Source organism: Fistularia commersonii, chromosome 34 (assembly GCF_037954325.1).
Source record: "Fistularia commersonii isolate RoL2024-O1a breed Wild chromosome 34, RoL_Fcom_v1.0, whole genome shotgun sequence".
Taxonomy (NCBI): Eukaryota; Metazoa; Chordata; class Actinopteri; order Syngnathiformes; family Fistulariidae; genus Fistularia; species Fistularia commersonii.
The window spans coordinates 11,080,498-11,101,681 of record NC_141317.1 but is presented as its reverse complement, the minus strand read 5'-3'; the positions used below and the strand labels follow the sequence as shown (position 1 = coordinate 11,101,681).

Sequence of the window (21,184 nt, the reverse complement as noted above, 5' to 3'; positions counted from 1 at the left end):
TCCCTATCAGGCCGCGAGCGGAGACGGATGTCGGATGTCCAGGTCCACGGGCTCTCCATCCATCCGGAGGACAACCCTCTCATCCGCACAGGAAATCTGATGGGAGCCGGGGATCGGACCCGAAACCGATCCCGGAGGGCGGGTCCTCCCTGATGCTCGTCCTTCCTCCTTCCGTCTCCTGCGGCTCCGCTGAGGGACGGCCGGCCCTAGAGGCGGACGATTCAGACGCCCCGGTCTGCTTTCTGAAGTCCACCTCAAACACGTTACACTAGGGGATAATACTGATGGCGACGACCATTGAAATAATAATACTATGGCTAATCATAATCGTGCTCGTAGTCATACTGATGAAAATCAAACAATATGAAAATGTCAATAGTTAAAGTCATAATAATAATAATTATGAAACTTCTCTGTTGAGCAGAGATCCCTTCCAGCGAGTCGGAGCCGAAGGTCCCATCGGGACGTCAGGTTTCTAATGTGTAGGAGATGGTCGGACGTGCCGCCGGGGGCTTCGGCGTCCGGAGGTCCGTCGGGCGCCGGGCGCACGCCGCGGGTCCGACGGACCTCCGGGCCGAGGAGCCGCCGGCCGATCCTCCTTCTGCCGCGGAGACGAACGGCGGACGTTGTGAAGAGACGTTCTGACGATGGCGATGACTCGTCCTCGGAGGACGACGGATTCCTGCTCGTCGGGATTTTGCATATTCAGAAGATTCAAAGTGTCTTCGGCTACGGACCGTGACGCTCCCGGTCCCGGTCCCGGTCCCGGTCCAGGATCCGTCCAACCCCCCTGAAGCGTGCGTCTCACCTCTACGTGACACTGTCGGCGTTCTGCCAGAGAACAGGTTGGCCACGGAGGAGCGCCGCGTCCCGCTCTGATTGGTGGGCGGACCCGCACCAGCCGGCGCTCGTGGATTGGGGCGTCTTCTCGCCCGAGCGTCAAGGCCGGAGGTCAACTGTTGCGCGGGAGTCGGACGGTCCCGGACCATAACTGTCCCGGGAGGGGGGGCCAATTTGTGGCGTTCCTGGTCGTGGAAGAACGGGTTGCTTGAGGCGCCAGTTCGGGTTCGGGACTTAGGGGGCGGGGGGGTGGGGGGCCGGGGGGTCGGAGGTTATAAGGAGGAGATCTTGACAGAGTCCTGGGTGTAGGCCGTGGCCCGGGTGTTGCGCAGGATGCCAGGGACGGGGGCCGGCGACGAGGGGAGGCTCTCGTCGGGCGTGTTGGCAGGCGGCGTGGGGATGCTGATGATGGCGGCCGTGAAGTCCTGCTCACCGCAGTTGAGCTTCAGGTCCTCCGTCTGAGCGTTCAGGCTGGAGCGGCTGGGGGAAACAAGGAGGGCTTTGGAGGTTGTATTGCTTACAGGCGGCTTCTCATATCCTGTCTGAGGGGGCGGAGCTTCCTGTCCGACGCGGCCCGGCCTGCTCTCTCATGGCGGGACATCACCTTTGGAAAATGGCCACCTTCTCCTCATGAGGTCATCCACCTCAGAGACTGGAAGAACCGTCTGAGGTGGCGGAGCCCAGTCGAGGCAGAGCCTAACCGGGGCGGAGCCTAACTGGGGTCGAACCGGAACGGGGCGGGGCCTAGCTGGGGTCGAACCAGAACGGGGCGGAGCCTAACTGGGGTCGAACCGGAACGCGGCAGAGCCTAACTGGGGTCGAACCGGAACGGGGCGGGGCCTAGCTGGGGTCGAACCGGAACGGGGCGGAGCCTAACTGGGGTCGAACCGGAGCCTAACTGCACATACGAGATGACCTGTTACAACCTGGACATATCAGGAGGCGCCCTTGAGCGAGTGTTGTGTCTCGGTGACGGTGACTGTGCGGCGGTTGGAGGCGTGGCCTCCAGGTGTGTGTGAATGTGTTTCGGGGGCGGGGCCTCCGGGTGTGTGTCGATGATGGTGTTTACCTTTGCGGCGGGATGGGCGTGGTTTTCAGGTGCAGCGTGTCCAGTTCCTGGACGCTGCCACGGCTGACGGACACGGTGGAGTTGGCGAGGCGCATGGCCGCCCTCCTCCTGGTGCGGCGCGGGCAGCAGCCGCTGGAGTTGTTGGGCGCCCCCTGCTGGCTGGACAGGGAGGTGCTGCGGCTGGTCCTGAAGCCCACCGACTCCGTCATACACAGCTCGCTGTAGTTCAGCTCGTCCGTGAACTCGTGGTTCTGCGGGGAAACGGAGGACAACGCGTCACAACGGCAGCCTGGATAAGTAAATGAAAGCTTCCTGGTTCGGGTTGCCGCAGGAAGTGACATCGGTGTCTCCTGTGCGAAGCCGTAATACATCGTCATGACATCGCCGCGTCTGCGGCCAATGAAAGGACGGCATGTCACATGACCGAAGGGGGTCTCACCGTGGTTTTCTCCAGGCAGTGGAGGAGGTGGTGGTGCTGATGTTCAAACGCCGATCTGTTCTTCACACACAGAGCTGTACTGTCACTGTCCCGGTCCTAACGCACGCACACACACACACACACACAGTCTCTTTAATCGAAGACCTGGGACAAAATCAGGAGAACCTTGATGGTGTTGATGTGACTCTGCTGCTTTGAACCCTCCCCCGCAGGAGGCATCTTTCCTCCTGCGTCTTCAGGGTGAGCACAGGGACCTGTGTGTGAGTGTGTGTGTGTGTGTGTGTGTGTGTGTGTGTGTGTCACCCCTAGCGCTCGGTCTTCTTTGTACTGCAGGAAGGCATTGGTGGTTCCTTTTTTCGCCATACGGATCCGAGCCAGGCGTACTTTCTACAGGACAGAAGCACACACACACACACACACACACACACACACACACACACACACACACACACACACACACACACACAGTTTTAGCAGAGGAAAGAGAAGCTTGGATCTTCTTCTCCGATGCTGGACTTCAGTTTGAAATGTAGGAATGAAGTGCTACATGTAACAGTCATCCCTTGATACAAGTGCATCAGTATCTGAGGATAGAAGTTATCCAGCACTGCTTGTTTGATCCTTCTGTTTCGTTCTCTCCCAGAACCCCAATCTTCTAGCTGCAGGGATTTGGGGACGTTGTTGTCAAAGGTCTCCGGGGTCCCACCTGCTGCGCCCTCATCTTGTCGGCTCGCTGGTTCTGGTGGTAGATGCGGCTGAAGTTGGACACGATGACGGGCACCGGCAGGGCGATGACCAGCACGCCGCTCAGCGAGCAGATGGAGCCGAAGATCTTCCCGGCGATGGTGTTGGGGACCATGTCTCCGTACCTGTGGGCGAGAACCGGGGAAGCGGTGAGTCCATCCGCCAAGGTTGGAAAACACGGGCCGGTTCAGGACCTTCACATGCAGGAAGTACACAGTCGCAGACAACTTCCTGTACACACACTCGAGCAGATGTACTCTTACGTCCCTGAACGGTACGATTATTGGCAATAATAATAATAATAATACTGTGTATTATTATTGCCGTTATTATTGTAATGCCATTCTAAAGTATCAGAGTGCTGGAAGAAGGCAGAATGGAAACAGTGACTCATTCACTTCTTCATTCACTCCTTCAGTCACTCCTTTATTCACTCCTTCAGTCACTTCATTCATTCCTTAAGATACTTCATTCACTCCTTTAGTCCTTAGGTCACTCCTTCATTCACTCTTTCAGTCACTCTTTCAGTTACTTCATTCACTCCTTCATTCACTCCATCAGTCACTTCATTCACTCCTTCATTCACTCCATCAGTCACTCCTTTATTCACTCCATCAGTCACTTCATTCACTCTTTCAGTCACTTTTTCAGTCACTTCATTCACTCCATCAGTCACTCCTTTATTCACTCCATCAGTCATTTCATTCACTCTTTCAGTCACTCTTTCAGTTACTTCATTCACCCCTTCAGTCACTCCAGTCACTCCTTCATTCACGGTTCACTCCATCCTGCCTGATGGGTTTCAAGTCAGTTTTGGTCAAAGTCCAAAGTGAGGTGCAGGCAGTGTCTGCTCTTAACCCTAACGTGACAAACCCATACCCTACTTACCCTACTAACTTAACTAATCGTACCAACCTTGACCCAACTAACCCTTCTAACCCAACTCACTCTACTAACCCTGCGAACCCAAAGAACCGTACTAACCCTGATTCTCCTAGCTTTTCTTACCCATACCCTATTAACCCTACTGACCCTACTAATCTTTAACCTACCCGTATGCAGGACTACTGATCAGGTTTATTCTGTCGGTATTGACGGAGGCAGCTCGAAGAGGAGGAGAGGAGAAGAAATAAAAAGAAGTCGGGCGCTTCTTTATTTGTTCACATCCCAATACACAGATCTCATTCAGCCTCCATGATCGCCATGGCAACGGCAGGAGAAGGTGGTGAACCCGGCTTCATTGACGCTCGTGACTCCGAGGCTTCTTCTCTTTATCTCCCGGGAGTCTTTCTATTCCTAGCATGGGTTTAGTTTTCCTCCGGAAGAAGATCTTCCGAGGGTGTGTGTCGGACCTCCTGCAGACTCTCACCTCCCGCTCCTGCGACCCCGAGGATCCCGACCGCCCCTGAACTCCTCGCGTCCTGCCGAGTCCACCTGAACCCTCTTGTTTTGCCTTTCTTGCCGGGAACAAAAAGAACGATCGTTTTCTTGTCTTGTCCGACGCAAAGAAAGGATGATGTCATCATAGTGCATGTGTGGGTGCGTGCACGCATTTGTGCGTGTGTGTGTGTGCGTGTGCGTGTGTGTGTGTGTGTGTGTGTGTGTGTGTTTGATCGTCCTTCCCCGTCTTAACTTGTAATCTCTGCCCTCCAGGAGCGAAGGACAGAGAGGGGGAAGCAGGAGGGAGGGATGGAGATGGAGATGGAGACGGAGACGGAGACAGAGATGGAGATGGAGATGGAGACGGAGATGGAGGTGGAGGTGGAGATGGAGATGGAGATGGAGATGCAGATGGAGATGGAGGTGGAGACGGAGACGGAGGCGGAGGCGGAGGCGGAGGCGGAGGTGGATGGAGGACGGTCGAGGATGGAGGAAGAAGAAATGGTGGAATGGCGGAGGGTGGAGGGAGAAGAAGGATGCAGGGCTGGAGGGAGGAAGGAGTCCCCTGAGCCAGCTTCTGCATCGGATCATCACCAGGAGAATGAATGAATGAATGAATGAATGAATGAATGCTTGTAGGACATGATGACGCAACCTCTGTTTTTTTCAGGTCAGACCGGATTGGAGGGCAATCAGCCAATCACTATCTGACCCCATAAACCAATCACAACCTGAGCCTCATCCCTCCCCCTCCCCCCCCCCCCCCCCCCCGCCAATCAATGCTGATCAATCAGAACAAATGATGGTCAACTGGTTTCGGTTTCTTGTATGTGTGTGTGTGTGTGTGTGTGTGTGTGTGTGTGTGTGTGTGTGTGTGTGTGTCGTCTGGGGGTGTGGTTTGGTCAGTAGCCAATCATCTGCTGGTTCCATGACAGCAGTACAAATGAGATGGAAGCCTGGATCTCATCTGGGTTCTGGAGAAACCACTGGTATCTGGTGGAGAAACCTCAGTGAGGATGATGAGGATGAAGAAGAATCCTCTGATATCGAGTTGTTTCTTCATCTTCTTTCAGTTCCGACATCATCTACATCACGCGTCCTGATGTCTCGGCAGGTCACAGGGACCGCCGGAGAACGTCAGCTTCTGTGCCATCCTTGACTTCCATAGGTTCTCGGCCGTGAAAACTAAAGTGAAGCAGCAGCAGATCCGTGTCTGAGTCTGGACTCGGGTTCTCTGAGATCAGGTTTCGAGAAACGTGGACTTTGTGAAGTCAGCAGATCAATAATCCTCCTTCCTCCTCCTGTCTATTTAAAGAAACCCTGTCGTCTTTGTCTCCTCCTCCTCCTGTGGTCTATTTCTGGACACATCAATGTTTAGACACACACAAACACACACACACACATACACATACGCACACACACAAACACACACACACACACACACACACACACAAACACACATTATTTGCAAGGAAACAACTTCCATCTGAATTATCTAACTTTACTCCCTTGAATCAAACCGTACTCTACCTCAACCCTAACCGTACTCTGACCGCACTCTATCCTAACCATACTCTGACCCTAATCTAACCAAACTCTGACCGTGCCCTAACCTATCCCTAACCATACTCTACCTTAACCTAACCCAAACCATACTCTACCCTAACCATACTCTACCCTAACCTACCCCTAACCATACTCTACCCTAACCTACCCCTAATCTAACCCTAATCATACGCTACCCTAACCTAACCCTAACTATACGCTACCTTAACCTACCCCTAACCATACTCTACCCTAACCTACCCCTAACCATACTCTACCCTAACCTACCCCTAACCATACTCTACCCTAACCTATCCTTAACCATACTCTAACCATAATGTTAGCCTCGCAGGTTAGCTCTTCATGGCAACCACTCGCAGCTCCTCCCACATTCCTCGTCAACTCTTGGCGCAGCAGTTGCACTCGGATCCTCTGCTCATCTCGGTGGCGTGAAGAACCAGACCAGACCCGTTCAGACAGGTTCTGAGTCCGGAACCAGATGGAGATGGAACTTGGAGGACTGGGAACCTTCACGCTGTCACATCTTTAGAGTCAAGAATTGTTTTGTGGTCCGTCAACATGTTCCACCTCAAGCACGTTTCATCTTCAACAAGTTGTACTTCAAACATGTTCTGGTCACACGATGTTCCATCTGTATCTCCGTGAAGATCCATCCAGAGCATGTTCCGCCTGCCGTTGGTTCCATGGATTCCATCCTCATCGCAGAAGCTTCCATCTCAGACACAAGGGTCTCCTGGAAGCTCGATGAACGAGAACATTGAGGGTAGGAAAACATTCATCTTCGTCCAGCTTTGGGGGGAAAATCAGTGTGGACTAAACTTTAAGACACACACACACACACACACACACACACACACACACACACACACACACACACACAGAGTCACAAATGCAGAAAAACACACAAACACAGATCCAGTCGCACATACACACACACACGATCACAAACACACATATGTACACACAAACATAGTCTCTCCCCCTCTCTCTCGCTCACACACACACACACACACACACACACACACACACACACGCACACACACACACACGCACACACACACACAGCCTTGGGGAATGTTCCTCTCTGATAATAACATCTTTTTTTCATTTAACTCGTTTCCCATTATTTCTACCTCCCACGCTCTCCTGCACCCCCACGCAACCCCCTCCATCTCCATCCCTCCATCTCCATCTCTGCATCTCCATCTCTGCATCTCCATCCCTCCATCTCCATCCCTCCATCTCCATCCCTCCATCTCCATCCCTGCATCTCCATCCCTGCATCTCCATCCCTGCATCTCCATCCCTCCCTCCTGCCCCCCATTCGCTGATATAAAGTTCACTTTAAATCCGTCTCCTGGTTGATTTGATTGTTTTGCACGAGCATATACGCGAATGTCTATGTATGTGTGGTGACTGAGTGAGTGAGTGAGTGTGTGTGTGTGTGTGTGTGTGTGTGTCACTGCAGTATTTAAATATCACATGATGTGTGTTAAATGTTTCAAAGATCTCACATGGAGGGGAGGACAACCAGGATGAGGCAAGAGGACAAGACAAGGAGGAAGAGGAGATGATGGGAAGAAAGACAATGAGAAAGAAAAAGGGAAAGAAAAGGGAAAGAAAGGAGAGGAAAAAGGGATGCTAATAGACAAAAGAGAGGAGGACAGTGGAGCGGAGGAGGAGAAGAAGGAGAGGAGGAGGAGAACGAGGAGGAGGAGTGGATGATGGGAGGAAGATGCACTCAGACACTGAGAGGAAATAATTGATGAGAGGAAAAGTTCTCGTCTTTCACTCGGCCTCTCGCTCTTTTTTAATCTGTTTAGTGGAGCCTCGCTCGACCGGCAGCAGCTGCGGCAATTAGGGTCGGGGGGCGGAGCAGGAGGTCTTTGGGTTCTCTCAGATGTTCTCGGATGTTCTCAGCTCCAACTCTGTCCTTCAGTCTCTGCTGTGGGACCGGGGGGGGGCTTTAGGTGGACACTAACAACACTGGGTGGAAGCTAACACCCTGGTTGGAGACTAACAACAATGGGTGGAGGCTCACATGCCTGGGTGGAGGCAAACGCTGCTAGGTGAAAGCTAACAACCCTGGGCGGAGGCTAACAACAATTGGTCGAGGCTCCACCCCTGGGTGGAGGCTAATGCTTCAAGGGGGGAAGCAAACAACCCTGGGTGGAAGTTAACACCACTTGGTGGAGGCTAACACCCCTTGGTGGAAGCTAACACCCCTTGGTGGAGGCTAACAACCCTGGGTGGAAGCTAACACCCCTTGGTGGAGGCTAACACCCCTTGGTGGAGGCTAACAACCCTGGGTGGAGGCTAACACCCCTTGGAGGAGGCTAACAACCCTTGGTGGAGGCTAACAACCCTGGGTGGAAGCTAACACCCCTTGGAGGAGGCTAACACCCCTGGGTGGAGGCTAATGCCAGGCTCAGACCCAAGGATTTCCCAGTGGCATCCTTAAACCTGGAGGTCTCGAGGGTGGTGATCTTATGGTCGTAGATCAGTCTTCTCATGGTCCTGGTCCCAAGACAATATCTAGATATTTTCCCAAGTCTTTAAGTCTTTAGGCTGACACAACCAAGCGCAGACAGGTACCCTGCTGGACCAACCATGCCCAGAGACGGTCTGGATGAATGGGGAGGTGAAGGACGTTCCAATCAGGACGGACCATCCGGGAAGAGGAGCGGATGGTAGGGCTGTGGGCAGAACAGCTCAGCTAGGACCACGTCGGGTCTCCAAGGTAACACCGCCAAATGGAGGAGAGGGGATGGAGTGAAACAGCAGAGGCCCCCAAAGACCCGGTCAAAACATAGCTGAAAGAAGGTAGTTGTACTTTTCCACGAGTCTTACGGAATCTGTTCGAAGTCTTTCCGTGGAAGATCCGCAAGCTTTGTGAAACCTGGTCTCAGGCCAGGCTGAGACTTCGCCTCTAAAAATGAGTCTTTAGATGTGAGCAGGCAAGAGACTGTTGTTAGATCGTTTTCTGTTACCATTCTATTTTTTGAGATTCCCCGTTCTTTTCCACCTCTGTCTGAGACACACTCCATTGGTGCTCTCGCTCCGATTAATCATCTCAAGGTCCTGCAAGGGACTTGGAAGTAGGTATCGTCTTACTCCGGTCTTGGAGATAGGTACCGTTCCACATTCCATCTTCGTCTGTTCCATTCCTGACGCAAGTGCAGCTCTACACGTCTTGTTCAGTCCTTGTATGAAGGGGTCTCACTTTAACCAGTAAATGGAGCCTCTGTCTCTGCTTCTCTGCGCTCCCCCGCAACGACCTAACCGCCGATACAAGCCTCATCCACCATCAGCCGGGAGATCCGGACCCCGGCCTTGGACTGAAAGGAAGAGGAGGACCCGCCGCGGTTCCCAAGGTTGCCACCATTACCTCGCCTCAAGACCGTCCTCAACAATAGTTTTCACAAAAATCTTTCTGAAGCCTTTTGACGTATGGGAGGCATAACGCAGCAAGGCGGAGGCCAACAAGTTAACTCTTCACATCCAACTTTGCAGGGAAGGACTCCTTTATTGTTCCTGTAGCCGACACAAAATCACCAAAATCCCTGAACGACCTCGGGCCCGTCGCACTCACCTCCCTTCTCTTGAAGACTTCTGAGCAGACTGGAAAGGCTGAACCCTGAGCAGGTTGGACCCGCCACAGTTTGCCTGTGGAGAAGGAAGGGGTGTTGATGCTGTGACGCACACCCTACTTGGCTTGGTTTGGGGCCACTTTCAGGGGGAACACGCTTTTGCCCCTCTACTCATTATTGGCTTTTCAACCTCTTTTAAGTGTATAAAATCATCCACTTTAGCTAATCGTCCCACCAGCACAGACAACCTCGGGCAGGCTCTTGTGAGCCGGCTAGTGGACTTTTTAACTGATAGCCCATAGAGCGTGAGGGCGAATGGTGTTTTATCCTCCACTGTCTCTCCCCCGGGGTGCGCCTTCTCACCTCTTTTATTCTTTCTATATGCAAGCGAGTGCCGAAGTCAACACAAAAAAAAGACAATGATTGAGTTTGCAGATGACCCTTTGATTGTGTCCCTCCTTAACAAAGACGACGCCATCCAAGGATTTATTGACTCGTCCTTGGAGATCAAGGTTTTGAAAACCAATGAAATGATCATTGATTTTAGGTAGGAGTCTCCACCTAACCCTCCAGGTTTTCTTCCTGGCCAGGCAGTGGATACCACTTTAGCAGTCCAGATACCTGGGAACTCTAAGAGGCAATCTGTGCCGAGGCTCACCGGCACATGTACTTTGACCGGATCAATGTGAAACCCATTTTTATGAAAATGTTTTATTCTTGTTTCATTTAGTCTGTTTGAACCTTTTATCTGCTGGTTTTCAGTCCTTCACAGCCAAAGACAGACAAGCTGAACCGCGGGGTAGAAATGTGCAGCAGCATTGTGAGATCCATCCGCCGGGCCTCTCAGTGGCAGGCCAGAGGCTCCAGGAGGGCGGAGGCTGCTGCCATCAGCTCCAGGATGGAGGACAAGTAGATACCGACACTCCTTTAGGACCGGCTCTATGGGCCTCCTGGACAGATCATGGTCGATCCCCCCAGAACACGCAGCAGGCACCTCATCCCTCTGGTGAGGGGTTCTGGTCTGGTTCCTGTGTCCATCCTGTTGTTCTTTGTTACCCTCTGTTCCCGCGCTGGCTATAAAACCAATTGCCCCTCACCTGGACAATAAAGTTCAACTTTAAGTTAAACTTTAACCCAGTGGGGTGGAGGCTAAACAACCAGCTGCATGGAGATGACACTGGTCCACTCATGGTGCCATGGAGAAGGTTGTGTCTGCAGCCACCACCTAGGCAAGAAGATGCCGCCTTTCTCCACCCTACAGGTTCCCCGGAGCAAGCGGCTTCGTCAGCCACGGCGGAGATGCTGACGTCGTCAGCCGATACTAGAGGGCTGAAACCACATCACTGTGTTTCCCCGGGGGCTCCATCCACGAGAGGACCATTCATCCCCAGTCCAGAGTGGAGCTCCACCACGTTCGTGCGGCAGAGGAGGGCATTGGTTTGAAGCCGACATTTGCTGGCAGGTCCTAGGTTGGCCTGAGGGAGCCTGTCGCTGTGGACCAGGAACCTGTACCAGGTCTAGGACACAGTCGCTGTGAACCAGGAACCCGTAGCTGGTCCAGGACATTGTCCCCTGTGGACCAGGACCCTGCCAGTGGATTAGGTTCCTGTTGGTGGACCAGGATCTTCAGGTGGATAATGTCTAATGGAGTCCTGTGTTCCCCCTGTCCCTGCCCCTGGTCCAGATGGAGCGGCTGATGTTCTCATCCACACAGGAAATGGCCGTCACGCCTTATGAATTATGTGAAAGCTGAGGAGCTGCAGCGGCGACGGCTCTTCAGAAACACAAAGTCCACACGCCGGCGAGGAGATGAAGGTGCAGCACAGCCAAGGTCTAACATCCCATCAACCTCCTACAACCTGCTGCTGCATTAAACCGCGAAGACGCTCGACAGAGACCATCCACAAGTTCTCTTGTGGAGCTCCAACGAGGTGAGCTCAAATGAGCCCAGGACAGTTACATCCTGGCTGCTGGAATCAAAGCAGGCGTGAGATCTTCTCTGCAAGGTTTTCAACTTTACAGAACTTTCAGGAGATTCAGCACCCGACGTTCATCTGAAGACGCTTTTGGCGGGCGTGATGGCAGAAGGTCCTCTCGCTGCCAATGTGTCACAGGACTAACGGCTGAGGCTGCTGAAGATGGAGGATTCTACTGCTCGTGAGATATTTTGCACGGAGATCAAAGTGAGGAACCAGAGCAGATGGAAGAACCAGATGACTCAGATGAGGAAGAGGAGGTGCGATGGAGGAGGAAGGGACCGAGAAGTTTTCATGTATGACTTTCACACGCAGAATAGAAGGTGACCATGACGTCGTGTTTCACGCGTGAATGTTGTTTGACTCGCCATGGCAACCCAATGACTGACACTCGGAGCGTTTCCATGGGACCCAGTGACACCTGAGGTGGAGATACCAAGATTTGAACCTTCTTGAACTTCAAGCAGCTGCTGGACCGCGCATGATCTGAGCTGCTTCCAACCACACCTTCGGAGGGGGCTTCCAGCCAACATCACAGTGAAGATCACACACACACACACACACACACACACAACTTTTGCCCACCGAGACACACTCAAGGTGCTGTTGCCAGAGGAACCAGCCTCGCTGCCACCATGCTATAGTGGACTCACCCCAGTGTTGTCATGGTGACGATGGTGTACCAGAAGGAGGCGGGGATGGAGGTGAAGGTGGAAGCCTTGGTTCCCTTCTCGGCGTAGAACATGACGGTGGCGAAGATGATGATGGCCATGGTGAGGGAGAAGAGGAGGAAGCCCAGCTCTGAGGCGCAGCTCTTCAGCGTGTAGCCCAGGATGCGCAGCCCCTGCGAGTGTCTGGAGAACTTGAAGATCCTGAAGACTCTGAAGACCCTGAGTGTGACGAAGGCGCCGCTCACGTCCTCGTTCTCGGGCATGACCAGGCCGATGTAGTAGGGCATGATGGCCACCACGTCGATGACGGACATCACGGAGCGCATGAACTTGCAGCGGCTGGGTGCGGCGAACAGGCGCATCAGGTACTCGAAGGTGAAGATCAGGACGCAGGCCGTGTCCATGCAGAAGAAGGCCAGCTGGTACTTCTCGCCGCACGGCAAGTCTTTGACACTGCCCTTGGGAGGCCTGCAGGGCACCGTCTCCACCACGTTGGCGATGACCGACACGGCGATGAAGAAGCCCGTCACGTAGTAGAAGACCAGCGCCATGGTGGAGGTGTGCGGGTTCTCGAAGGCTCTCCACAGGCGCTCCCGCGGCGTGCTGTGAGGAGGGAGGGGCGCGTCCATGGCCTCGTTGGCCTCCGTGTCTTCTGCCAGCCGCTCCTGGTTCTCCTTCTTCCTGTCACGGTATTCCTTCGTGGAGAGAGAATGCACGGTGACCACCAGAGACAAAGGATCTAAAACCTCGCCAATCACTCGCTCCACGGACAGGATCTTCTTGACCCTCACACTGTGACCTCCGCTGAGCAAATTTTCACTGGCTCTAAGCCATGCCGGTTCCTCCAAGTTCTCCTTGTTTTCCGCGTCTCCTCCTCCTCTCTAAAGCAGGAACCCGAAAGGTCGGATTCCCTCTGAGGAGAAGGACATTCAATTACGAGGCCGTTGCTCGATGGTCTCCACAGGTCCGGACCTCCTGGTCTCTGGACCCCCCCGATGCAAACTTCTCCAGCAGAGAAGCTCCACCTTAGAGGAGACGAAAGCCGCAGAACATCACGGCGTGTGAAATTACTAGAGGAGCAAAAATAACCTGCGTGTGAGCATCTTCTCCTGGGAGGCCGTGGGAGGAGCAGGAAGCCTGCACTGCAAACGGGGTTTGAAGATCTCAGAGAAGCTCTGAGGTTCTAGGAGACAATCAGTCCTCCATCATTTGGACTGAAAGTTCAGACCAACACTGACCAAAGACCAAAGTGAACCCCTTAGATTTGATGATCTGGCAGATGAATTCACCGCCGCCTCCACCGATTCCACCAACTCCACCTCCTCCAGGACCACCTCTATCTTTACCTCCTCGGCAACCCCCTCCACTGAGAAGAAGGCTCCCAGAAGAAGACTGGCCCGTCTGATGTTCACACCGGGTCCGAGGAAGAACCAGTCAGAGAAATATTTTCAAGCGGAATCACTGAGTACCCTGAACCCCAACCTTCCACCCTCCCCTTCTACCTCCACCTTCTGTCCCACCTTCGCCCCCACCGTCCACCCACCTCCATGCAGCAGTCTCCAATGATCTCAGGCACGATGCCATAGAAGGCCAGCTCCTCGTCGAAGGCCTGGATGCACTCGTGCCGCGGGTAGTGCAGCTTCCCCGTGCGGTAGAAGTTGAGGATGTGCCGGAACATCTCGGGGTCCCGGTCGAAGAAGTACTCCTGCGTGTCCTCGTTGTAGAAGAACTCCTTCTCTGAAGATCCCAACAGGGTGTCAGGATAGCGGTCCAGAGTGTTCTTCCATGTCTGGAGGAGAGAGAGCCGTCAGAAGACGGTGACATGCAGAGGCACGGGTGAGAAGCTCTCGGAAGCCGTTCCGCCATCCAAACCGGGATGGTGTTCCGGCGGATGGAGACCCGGACCCGACGGGAACGTCGGGTTCCATCCGCGGGCGGAAGCTCTACTTTGTGACTCGCCACCGGTGTTCCTCGCAGCGGGACGTGGACCTGACCCGCTTTGGAAGAGAACATCAAGAGAACTTATCAAGAACCCGCCTGCCGGAGGTGGAGAGCCAATCAGGAAGCGGGTTCTTGTCAGCACCTGGCCGGTGTCCCTCTGGAAGGAGGAGGTTCAATAATTGATGCGACCGTTTCGGTGTTCTCTGAGAGCTGCGGCCCTGAAGGTCCGGCGCTCCGGGAAGCTTCTGCTGCGGCAGCAGAAAGACCCGCGCTCGCGTTCTATTTCGGTCGGATGCCGCGGCGTTACTTCTGCCCAGATGGACGCGGACGGCCCGATCAGAGGAGGAGCCTACCTGGAACCGAACCCCGCTGACGTTCACGTACAGGATCTCGTCCGATCTGGACGAGTTGTCCACCGGAGGCTTGGGCATGGTCTTCTTGGCCAGCGGCAGCCAGCCCACGGCCGCCGCCCGGGCGAAGGGCAGCCACGTGGCCACTCCGGCCGCCATCTTGCACGCGCGAGTCCTTCTGGAGAGCGGAGGTGTTTCCTCAGAGCGGAGCCGTGGGTTCAGTGGGTCGGCATGGGGTTCCTGGAGCCTCTGGGGCGGTTGGGCTCGAGGCCGGCGGACATGTTGGGGGGGGCGCAGGGGGCGGGGTCACGCCATAAAAGAGGCTCCTTCTAGCGGAGGTCAGTCTGGGGCCGCGGACGTCGGCAGGGGGTTTGGAGCTCCTCCCGGGGGGCCGGATCGCTCCTCTCTCGAGCTGGTCCTGACTGCTGTGGAAGGTCTCCGGTGGTCCTCGGTGGACGGAGACCTCGGCGTCCTGCAGGCAGAAGGACAGTAAGGCGGTTTTATTGCTGAGGGACTTTAAGAGAGTAGAAGGTCTGGAAGCATCAAAGTATTTGTTTTTCCCTCCCCCTCCCTCTGTCGAAGCCTCTCCAGCCTCTCCTGCTCATATTAAATTGTGATGAAGGTCCCTGAAGTTGCAGAATCAACAGAAGATCCGGTCCCACCTTCTCGGTCAGACGGCGGACCTCCGCCCGGCTCCTCTTCCTCCGTCCTCTTCTCCTCTGGGCCGCTCGGACTGGTGACCATGTATGGTCGTCCCGTGGGGAACCCGAGCGGAGGAGGGGGAGGACCAGAACCAGAAGGACGGTGGAAAGGAGAGCGCAGAAGCAGCAGCAGCAGCAGCAGCAGCAGAGAAGGAGAGAAGGAGGAGGAGGAGGAGAGAAGGAAGCCAGGAGAAGAATGAGAGGTGGACAAAGAGGAGGAGAAGAGCCGGCGAGGCCGCAGACGGCTCCGGAATCGGCCCTCGCGATGACATCATCAGTATTTTGATGATGTCATCGACGCGACGATCCCAGAACTCGGAGGCGTAGATGTCCGACGGGAGAAGATCTAAGACCTGGCGCCGGCTGCTCCTCAGACGTGAGCAAAGTCCTGGGACCAAAATAAACTTTGTAAAAATAGTTGAGCGGCGCGGGTTATTATGGGATGGCGGAGACTGGAGCCTCGGGACAGAAGAACCCCCGCATCTCCACGTCCGAGGACCTCCAACGTCTAACGCCAGCTCTCGGCAGCCACGGCCATCGGCAGAGATCAAAGGGGACGCTAATTAAGATCAAAGTGAAGATGAATCTTAATAATCTGTGGTTGAACTTTGACCCCGTTGGTCCTGGATCTCCATGAGGGTGACGGACCACATTGCAGTACTTTACATTGGACCACAACCTGTACTACATTTGACATTACATTACACCAGATTTCATTAGATTACATTATTCTACATGGTACACTACTTTACATACATTGGATTTCATTGGATTAGATTGCATCACATTAGATGGGATTACATTACATTAGATTACATAACATTACATTGGATTACATTACATTAAATTGCATTAGATTCTCCATCCATCCATGACCTACCGCTCCTCCTGCCGCCCTGGTGACAGGAAGCTGGATTCTAGCCCTGCTGTGATTGGATGAGAGGCGGCGCCCCACCCAACCTCCTAATGTGTTCTCCACTGAGAACCCTGAGGAACCCCATCAGACACGGGTAGAACCTGGAAGGAACCCTGTGGGAATCCAACCGTGGACCTCCTGCTACAAGGCGGGACTGCTAACCACTGAGCCGCCTAGCCGCCCTGGAATAGATTATATAACATGTTTTTGGATTAAGTAACATGACATTGGATTGGACTGGATTGGATTACATTACTTTACATTGGATTAGATTAGATTAGATTAGATTAGATTAGATTAGATTAGATTAGATTAGATTGGGTTTCATCATATTACATTGGATTAGACTACATTAGACTACATTACATTACATTACATTGAATTAGATTAGATTACATTACATGACATTACATTGGACTGGACCGGATTAGATTAGATTAGATTAGATTAGATTAGATTAGATTAGATCGGATTACATTACATTACATTGGATTAGATGAGATTGGATTGGACACTAAGATTACGTTATGTACCCCTAGTTTCCATTACATCAGAATACATTGGATTACATTTAAATAGATTATATTGAGGTAGATTATATTGGATTACATTGGATTACTTTGTGCACAGACAGCAGAAGGCTTTCGTGCCGCGCCCTTCGCTGCTCCGCCTCCACTTCCACCATCTTTATGAATTATGAAGGAAACTTTCAGCATGACTGGTTTCAGCTGCCTCACTTACCACACACACACACACACACACACACACACACACACACACACACACACAAGCACACGCACACACACACACACACACACACACACACACATAAGCACACGCATACACACACACACACACACACACACACACATAAGCACACGCAGACACACACACACACACACATAAGCACACGCACACACACACACACACACACACACATAAGCACACACACACTCACACACACACACATGAGCAGACGCACACACACACACACACATAAGCACACACACACACACACACACACACATGAGCAGACGCACATACACACACACACATAAGCACACACACACACGCACACACACACACACACACACACACACACGAGCAGACGCACACACACACACACACACACACACACACATGAGCAGACGCACACACACACACACACACACACACACACACACACACACACTCACACTCACACTCGCAAGCACAAACACATACACACACACATATATGGACACACTCACTGCTGCAGGGTCGGAGCTTCAACATGGATGTGTGGCAGAAACGCTTTGATTTGAAGACCCTCTTCCATCAGAAGGTCCCATCTCCTTCCATCAGAAGGTCAGACCTCCAGGTTTCTGTAGGAACGCTGATGGGCTCTTGTTTCTGTCGTTCTCAGGAGACCCCGTTCATCTCGGAGTCACGGTGCCCTCCCATTGGCTGGAGCCCGGTCAAGGGCTCGGACTGAGGAGACCAACGGAAGCCCAGGAAGGCCTTGAACGTACGAGCAGAACGCCTTCAAGGTCCCCTCCTCATACCGTCACACACTGAGGAGATTCAGATCTGACGGAGCGGACGGAGGACTCTGTCTACGAGGAGCAAAGACCAGCGCTCAGAAGATCATGACCCGGAGAGTAGAAATACCCCCGTTTCACTGAGTCAGGAGACAAAACTCAGGAGAGACGGCGAGTCCGGGAGGATCCTTGTGGACCGTCAAGGTCTCGAAGCAGCTCGGATGCCAACGTGCTACCTTCTCTTCTGGTGCAGGTCCTTGAACATCAGCACTGATGGGACGACGCTCTCATTTCCAGTCGGGTCTGGTAAAGTCTGAAGAACAGTTCTAAAATCTTGAGGTCCAACCTGAGATGGAGTCTTTGAAGATGACGGGGCCTTCTCACGAGGAAGAGCCTCTGACCTCTGACCCGTATGCTGTGTGCCGCTTCCTTTTGAAAAGGTTCCTGCTGATGGAGCCAGCAACTTCCTGTTTCCTGGAGGAGAGTGACCTCCAAGACCTCCATAACCTTCAGAGGACCTCCGTGACCTTCAGAGAGCCTCTGTGCCATCAGAAAGTCAAGGCGAGCTGGGCAAAGGATCCATCACCATCTTGAAGACATGGCTGGTCATGTGACTCGCTGCGTCTTCATGGCTCCTTCAGCAGATACCAGCAGGAGCAGAAACACAAAGCGGCGCCGCACCGACATCCGTCGCCTCGGCAGCACGATGTTGGCCGCGGCGGACTGATGGCTGGGCGAAACTTATAACATGATACAGAGGAGCTACACACACACACACACACTACCGTCATGTGCATGGCATCGCTGCGGCTTTCTGTTGAAGGTCAAAGGTCAAATCCCAATCTCGTCTCGGAGTCCAAAGTCAGACCACCAGACCTCCACGAGCCTGTACGGACCGCAGCCGGACCAGGTTCTGCTAAGCCCTTCGACCGCCCTGGTCTGACAGCAGGTTGCCATGCCAACGCCATCTTTAACTTGTCACAACGCAAGTGTTCCTCCTCCCAGGTGACTGTGGAACTGACCGCCCTTCCTCTCGTTGGCCAGCGGTGGCGCCACTGAGTCGTATTTGCACAACCCGATTCACCCGGTTCTACTCATTTTACAAACCACGCACACACATTCACACACACATCTGTGAGATCTCAGGTGTTGGTTCTCGTGTCGAAGAGTGTCCATGTGAGTGTCGGAGAAGGTCTCCGCACACACCCGGGAGAAGGTCGCCTGGTCACCTGGTCACCCGACGATCAAGCGTTTGGCAGTGATTCATCGTCTCAGTCAACAACCCAAAGCGAGCTAACGGCTAACGGTGAGCAGTGGTGATAGGTCAAAGGTCATATAGGAGGTGATGCACACACACATATGCACACACACACACAGAAACACGCGCACGCACACATGCACATACAGGCGCGTACGTACACACGTTTACACGCACGTGCGCACACACACAAACACACACGCACACACACAAACACACACCTACAGAATCTACACAGAGTGATTCATTCTTCTGAGAATAAATGAAGTCCATCAAGCAGGTGAAGAAGGTTTTTTTGCCTCTTTTAGACAAAACTTCCTTCCAGTTTGCAAAGTGAGGTTTTTCTTCTTCGTTGGTTTTAAATGAGATTTTGTTTTTCAAAGACGTTGGAAGGAATTTCCACATGAACAGCAAAGTTCATCACTAATTCATATGGAGGAATTACGTCAACTACGGACACACACACACAGACGAATGCGCACAGATGTACCACCACACACACACACCCATTTGTTGCCTCCATCTCCTCGCTTTCTCCGGGGTTTTTTATTCCAACAACTCAAAAGTCTTGACTGAGTCCCACTTTATCCGAACAGTGAGTCGTCCCTCCTCTCTTATTCTCCTCCTCCTCCTTCTCTCCATCTCTTCCTCTCCTTCCTCTCCTCCCTCCTCCTGCCTGACCGGTCCCTCTCTCCACCCGCCGCCGTCCCGTCGTCCCGCTGCGCTCAGGATCGACTTCCACGTCTGTTTCTATTCTCAGCTGCTGAATGTAGAACATCCTACTTACCGGCTGCTGAAGAAGCCGCTGACGGAAGTGAGGAAGAGGAGGACGCAGAGGAAGAACAAGGTTCCAGGTGGAAAGGGGACGATGAAAGAAAGAGGAAGGTTGAGAAGTGTTTCTGTCTCAGATCCGTCCTCCTCTGCTGCCGCGGCAACAACCTCCTCGCCTGTCATCCCTCCTCTCTCTCCCCTCTCTGGCGCGCGCACACACACACACACACACACACACACACATACACACACACACACTCAGGCTCTATCGCTCATTCGCTTGCTCGACCCTCCCCTCAGTTTCCCATTTCTCTCACTTGCTTTCTACTGGATGTCGTTTCTCACATCTTTCTGAACACACACACACACACATACACACACACACACACACACACACACACACACTCACGCATGTACGCACACACGACTAATGGAAAAGGATTTTTTTTTACTTTTGATGCATCAAATCATTTTCACATTTGTCTCCCAGACTCAGTCTGGGTGTGCTTCTCATCATCCCCGTTCTCGGGTTCCTCTGTCTCTTGTCACTCAGAAGGTCAGGAGAAGAAGTGAGGAGTTTCCAGATCCAGATCCATGGGCGAACCTTCTTAGAACCAAAGACCACAGCGGTTCAGTCTCCAAACTGTTCATTAGAACGTGTGCTAACAATCCTAACGGCTAATTCATCATAAAACTATGTGAAGGACGCATGTCAAACCCAGGGGCGGGGCCTGTCAACTTGCGGGCGGGGCCTGTCGACCTGGGGGCGCGGCTTGTCGGCCTGGGGGGCGGGGCCTGTCGACCAGGGGGCGGGGCCTGTCACCAACAAGCACACACAAAAACCAAATGAGAACACCTTTGCATTTGGAGGCTGAGGTTTCAGTGAAACCAGCCGTCTGGACCAGGCTCGGGTTTCAGCTCCGAGACAATGACACACACTGAAACATGCACACGCATATACACACTGACACTAATACACACACACACTGAAACATGCACACACAAATACACATACATACACACAGACACACACACACACACACACACACACACACACACACCGACTGACTTTATCTACAATGTGGGATCAATGATTCTGCATCTTAATATTATATGTAGTGTCTATATTTTTTTTTACATATATGCACACAGGTAACTATACTATGTATTTGCACATACTGTGTGTGTGTGTGTGTGTGTATTTCTTGTTTCACCAAGGAACCAAAGATACAGTTCAAATGGTTTGAAAGTGAAAACTGTATTTGTAAGACACACACACACAAACACACACAAACACACACACACACACACACACACACACACACACACACACACACTCCCCTCAACCCCCCCATGCAACCCCCCTTTAATAATGGATGAGAAGAAACGGTGGTCAGCTGGTGTTGTGTAGGTCTCTCTTTCTCGCACACACATGCAATTACACGTACACAC

At 52.9% G+C, this 21,184-nt stretch overlaps 1 protein-coding gene across 1 annotated transcript; it reads right to left on the bottom strand.

Annotated features, from left to right (window-relative positions):
* Positions 1-1,078: 1,078 nt before the first annotated feature.
* On the bottom strand, positions 1,079-19,934 carry kcnd1 (potassium voltage-gated channel, Shal-related subfamily, member 1). Its single transcript, XM_086141667.1, has 10 exons — positions 19,749-19,934; positions 15,229-15,299; positions 14,570-15,038; positions 13,819-14,064; positions 12,258-12,970; positions 3,055-3,217; positions 2,652-2,735; positions 2,349-2,444; positions 1,910-2,160; positions 1,079-1,320 (listed from the first exon to the last, which is right to left on the bottom strand). Exons 3-10 carry the CDS (start codon positions 14,723-14,725, stop codon positions 1,113-1,115), a joined length of 1,917 nt encoding a protein of 638 aa, XP_085997793.1. The 5' UTR covers positions 14,726-15,038; positions 15,229-15,299; positions 19,749-19,934; the 3' UTR covers positions 1,079-1,112.
* Positions 19,935-21,184: the final 1,250 nt, after the last annotated feature.

Excerpts from the sequence above, each read along its gene's own strand:
- kcnd1 (XM_086141667.1), bottom strand. The coding sequence starts at position 14,725 with ATGGCGGCCGGAGTGGCCACGTGGCTGCCCTTCGCCCGGGCGGCGGCC. Across the intron at positions 2,445-2,651 it reads AAGAAGACCGAGCGCTAGGG|GACCGGGACAGTGACAGTAC; the intron begins GTGACACACACA and ends TGCGTGCGTTAG. Across the intron at positions 2,161-2,348 it reads ACTGCCTGGAGAAAACCACG|AACCACGAGTTCACGGACGA; the intron begins GTGAGACCCCCT and ends GTTTCCCCGCAG.